A 5,517-nucleotide genomic window follows, 5' to 3' on the forward strand; every position below is an offset into this window, starting at 1 on the left:
TATAGGGACTACTGAACAGACATTTAGAAGTTGATTTTAAAATGCAAAGTATTGAAAATAATAATAAAACTCTGTAAACACTTTGCGTTTTTACAACACTATAAGTGTGCCATCAGGTAATGAAAAGTTGTGCACACACTTGTGGTCTTCATGCTCACTTGAACACTTGGGCCAAATACAGGAAATACGTCATATAAGTAGTCAAGTGGTCAAGTGCAAAGACCACAAGTGTGTGTATTTGGACAAGTCAGAGGCTGTCATGACTTAAAGGGATAGTTCACCCAAAAATGAAAATTCTGTCATTAATTACTCACCCTCATGTCGTTCCAAACTCGTAAGACCTTCGTTCATCTTCGGAACACAAATTAAGACATTTTTGATGAAATGTGAGAGCTCTCAGAACCTGCATAGACTACAACGCAACTGTAATGTTCCCAGGTCCAGAAACGTAGTAAGGACATCTGTAAAACAGTCCATGTGACATCAGTGGCTCAACTTCAGTTTTGCAAAGCTACGAGAATACTTTTTGAGCGCAAAGAAAACAAAAATAACATAATTTATTCAACAATTTTTCTCCCCCGAGATACGTCTAAGCATAGGTGTACTTGTAGTGATGTCATAGGCTGTCGCTGGCCAGTTTCAAGTTCATTGTCGTGTATTGACACATGCTTAAGACACCAGTCATGCCAGAGGCATTCCCCATAGTGTCTACTAGAGGATGCAGTGCAAGTTCCCAGTCTAATTGGAACTGACAAAAAAATCTATTGATCTTTTTGTCAACAAATAAATACAAGACAAAAATGTTAGGGAGGGACAATTTGAGAAGAGATCCAAGCAGAATGGTAGATTCTATAGGGAGAATAGGGAGGTTAGATGTGCACATTTGAATTGTAACATACTGATCTATGGTACGGTTTTCTGTGAGCACACACTTAAAGGGTGCACACACAAAGCTGCCTCTCAGACAGCGTACAAGTACTGAATTTAGTTCTCTTATGCATCTTATCGCGTTTGAGCGGATTCACATGAACAAAATCATTTATGTCTTAAGTGAACATAAACAGTTGGATTTGTGTCAGTATATTGGATCAGTGCATGCAGTTCTAAAGTGAGACTGCATGTATAAATAAAGACATATTATATGTCACAACAGTTAAATATGTGTCTGTGTTGGATGTTTAAACCTTAATATCATTCATATTAACATGTTAATTAGATGTTAATATGAATGCTTAATTAATGAACTACGATTTAACTAAACCTGTTAACCTGCTTAGTCTAGTTTTAGTCAACTGAATATGAAAGCAGCGCTTGCTTACCATTTTGAATATCAGTTATGTTGATAACTTTCTTCATTTTAAGTGGTTCATATTGTTATGAAAATATTTGCATATTGGAATGCATGGGTAAGGTCCCAGTCGCCGTGATTTTGCCAAGTAAGACATGTTCCTGGATCAACATTACTGTCCAAAAATATAGACTAAACCCAATCCCTACCCCTAAACCTAACCCTACCCATAATTTATTCCTAAAATCAGTGTGAAATGATAGCTGATTAACAAAGGTGTAGAAGCACCTAACCCTGATTGTAAGCCTAAAATAGACATTTCCTGAAAAGTTATCCCTCAATTCTGATTGGTTAATTGGAATGTTGTTCCAGGATCAACAAGGATGTTGATCCAGGAACATGTTGTACTTGGTGAAATCACGGTCACCGTAAGGTCCCGCAACATTACAGCCTGTCTGTGCCGCCATCATTTACTTATTAATTTTCATCAAGTCACCTTATTTTTATAGTACTTTATACAATACAGATTGTGTCAAAGCAGCTTTACAGAGTCAAAGAGGAAAACTGTTTGTCAATAATGCAAGTCACTTTCGCTTTAATTCTTGAGCACTGGCTCGTTTGCTAAACTGAACATCCAATCAGAGTTCTCACTTTCGTCGATGGCCCTGACGCCGATTCAATGTTGAATTGGGCAAGCTGCTGCTGACGTGAGCCCGATGAGAGCCGACGTGTGGAATACACCAAACAAACTAGCCCGACAGACGCTCATCGACGGCCCAACGTTGGCTTGGTGTGTCCCGGCCTTTACACTGTAAGTTGATAAATTTATGTATCTGCATTTCAATATGCCTCTGGTCATAGAGCTTTTTAGATGGATGTCGAGGTTTTTTAGGTCAGGTGAAATCTACAATCTCTAACCCAGTCCGTATGCTGGCTTCCTTGTCTGCAGTACACTGTGTTTTCCCCCAAATGGTAACCTGGGGTGTCGAAATACTAAAAATTGGCAGTGGGGGGAATCACACAGATATTCCATCACAGAACCTACATTTAAAAGTAGAAAAACTGGCTGTAGCCCATTTTTTCTGAGAAACAAGCATGTGAACCTAGCATGTTTCCTAAATATCTGCAAACATATTATGGTATATTTATGCTTTAGTACAATAAAAAATGACAAACAGAACCTTTAAATAGTGCAGTATATTAGGATTTGGGGGAAATTTCAGATTAGTGTGAAAATTTGACCTGACCAGCAATCAGTCGCTGTGTCTGAAATCACATACTGTATAGTAGGAACTACACATGGTTTGAAATTTACTTCACAACAGTTAAAAAAAAAAAGTATGTTCTATATAATATGAATAAAAGCAGCTGCCTCACTTTACTGCCATTCACAACTTCTCTCTCGAGGCCTCATGGGATATTAAAGTAGGTCATCCGCCTTTTTTGCCTACTATGTAGTACAAAAGTAGGCATTTGTGGACAGAGTGTGATATTAAAGTTTTTCTCAATCACCTGAAGTCTCCTTCCACCTAAATGTAGAATAAACCATAAAAAAAACATTTAATGTTGTGGCTTTTCAAACTGAAAATTTGTGATATTAAAGAAATGCAATTGGTAGTGTGGCAAGTGTTTAGAAGCTGGAGTTTGCTAAATGAAAACACATTCAAAAAATTATTCTTGTTATGTTCGATAGTATTTATGTATTTCATACATGTAAAAGAGAAAAGGAGACAGGAGACAGGATACATCCGAACTTCTCGATGGATGACGTGAGGCACAGTTTCCTAATTAACCTGCAAGTTCCAAATAAATGAATAAATGGCTCCAAAGACAATAATAAATGTCAAAATAAAAGTCCATTGCACACACAACAGAAAACAAATTATTGAATTCATAACAATTAAAATAAATGCAGCAAAAATAATATAAAATTGTTGCATACAAAAAATAAAATAACACATTTTAACAGTTTGTTCTTATTTATGTATGTATGTATGTACAGTATGTATGGGGCAGGAGGGAGGGTCTCCAGTGATAACGGCCAGCAACAACATTGTTACAGGTAAGTGAATCCTTTGGGATTATTACAGCATCACAGCAGCACCTTTGAACTATGTATTTAAAGATGAGTGTTAGTAAATATTTCCTCAGAGTAGAAATGTTATACCTTTTGATTAATTAAGGTTTATATTACTTTGAACATAACTATTTTGTTCCAGAACTCCCGATATCCATGTAGCAATAAATCAATTACACTCATAATAGTGGAAAACTTATAGAGTAAATTTATATTGTTTTATTTGACTGCTACCCGTTTGTGGGATCTTTTTTGTGTGTGTGTGTGTGTGTGTGTGTGTGTGTGTGTGTTTTTTTTTTCTTTTTATTGTGTGTGTGTGTGTGTGTGTGTGTGTGTGTGTGTTTTTTTCTTCTATTTTGTTTATTTATATGTCTTATGAGAGATTCTAGTTGAAATGCTATTAATGAAATATTAGGTCTGGGGGTTTTTTTCTCTCCTCAGGTTTTGTGAAGAGCTGACCATGGACAACCTCACATTCAGACACAGCATTCTCCTCCTGGAGGGACTGAAAGTTACACCTCAATCTTCCTATCCAGTTTTCATCATGCTTCTCTTGGCTTATGTCTTTACAATGATATCCAACATTGGACTTATAGTTCTGATCTCAACAGAGAAGAATCTACATCATCCAATGCATTTTCTGTTCTGTAACTTGCCACTGAATGATATATTAGGGACTACTGTCATTTTGCCACGTTTAATGGAAGACATTTTAAAGGAAACCTCAGAGCGCTATATCACATATGCGGAGTGTGTTACTCAAGCATATTTTGTACATGTATTCATAGCTGCATGTCACTATGTGCTGATAATCATGGCTTTTGACAGATATGTGGCTATATGTAATCCACTTAGATATTCATCTATAATGACCTATAAGATGGTGATTAAATTATCAGCATCAGCCTGGGGGCTGGCAATACTTTTGGTGACAATTATGTTAGGACTCACTGTGCGATTGTCTCACTGCAGATCTAAAATTGAAAACCCTTTCTGTGACAACGCCTCACTGTTTAAACTGTCTTGTGAAAGTGTGGTCATAAATAATGTGTATGGAATTATTTATACTGTGGCTGTACTCTGCTTTTCAGCAGTATCTATATTTTTAACATATGTCAAGATTGCTGCTGTATGCAAAAGTAGCAAAAACCAAGCACTGAACAGCAAAGCTATAAAAACCTGCAGTACACATTTAGCTGTTTATTTAATCATGTTTTTTTCTGGCGCTATCATGACATTTCTCCATCGTTTTCCTGAATACTCTGACAGCAGGAAACTATCTAGTATAATGTTTCACATTGTACCACCAGGATTAAATCCCTTAGTATATGGTTTACAAACCAAAGAGATAAGACAAAAAATGGCTAAACTTTGGTGGAGAAAAAAAATTAATTCTTTGTAATTTTCTAATAATCTTTTGAATTGGGGGAAACAATATTTTCATTACAATTTATTGTTTGTTTGTTTTTGTTTTTTTCTAAGAAAGAAAATACAATAACTTTGATTTTTAACTTTAGTTTTTCTATGTGTGATACTGTAAACTATTCTAAAATTATTTGTCTAATTTTACTTTCATACAATTTGTTTAATTCAATGACTGGCATGTAGTCCATTTTAATTTTAAATTATTTCATTTTAATTTTCAAATTTATACATTTAAGTACAGAAACATCTATGTAAGCAAAACAGAAAGCTATATATTTATTTATTTATATCTACCTTTTTATCTATTTATTTGTCTTTTTTAAGCCTTTCTTCAGCCTCTCACAGCAAGGTATTGCAACATCTTTAATGTCCTGTTTCAGGGACTTTGTATGTTCTGAACTTCTCCATTGTCGCCTCATGACAAGTCTCAAAAGTCGGTGAAAAGGTTAGTGGGTGAACAATGTCGATAACAAAGTAATTCCATGAATGTTTCAAATGTAAAATGCTGGAATGATCATTGTAAACAAAAAGGTTAATATAGGTTAAAACTACACTATGTAACTTTTGACCCTCTTATGGTTAAAAAATAAAACTGTATGCGTCTTGCAGATGAATGCTGTTTTGGATGTGCATGTTTTGTACTGCTGTGGGAAGAATCTTTATTAAGCAATTTATACAATTTATACCTTGCGTAGAGAGAAAAGTAACATGGTTAACAAGGGTGCAC

The 5,517-nt window shown here is 35.3% G+C and overlaps 1 protein-coding gene across 1 annotated transcript; it reads left to right on the forward strand.

Moving 5' to 3' along the window:
- The first annotated feature begins 3,825 nt into the window (after positions 1-3,825).
- On the forward strand, positions 3,826-4,767 carry LOC107685496 (olfactory receptor 8G1-like). The gene is made up of 2 exons (XM_016482094.1): positions 3,826-4,171; positions 4,301-4,767. The coding sequence occupies exons 1-2, from the start codon at positions 3,826-3,828 to the stop codon at positions 4,765-4,767; spliced, it is 813 nt and encodes a 270-aa protein (XP_016337580.1).
- The last annotated feature ends 750 nt before the right edge of the window (positions 4,768-5,517 follow it).

The sequence above is a fragment of the Sinocyclocheilus anshuiensis genome, unplaced genomic scaffold, assembly GCF_001515605.1.
Source record: "Sinocyclocheilus anshuiensis isolate Anshui unplaced genomic scaffold, SAMN03320099.WGS_v1.1 scaffold922, whole genome shotgun sequence".
In the NCBI taxonomy this organism is placed as follows: Eukaryota; Metazoa; Chordata; class Actinopteri; order Cypriniformes; family Cyprinidae; genus Sinocyclocheilus; species Sinocyclocheilus anshuiensis.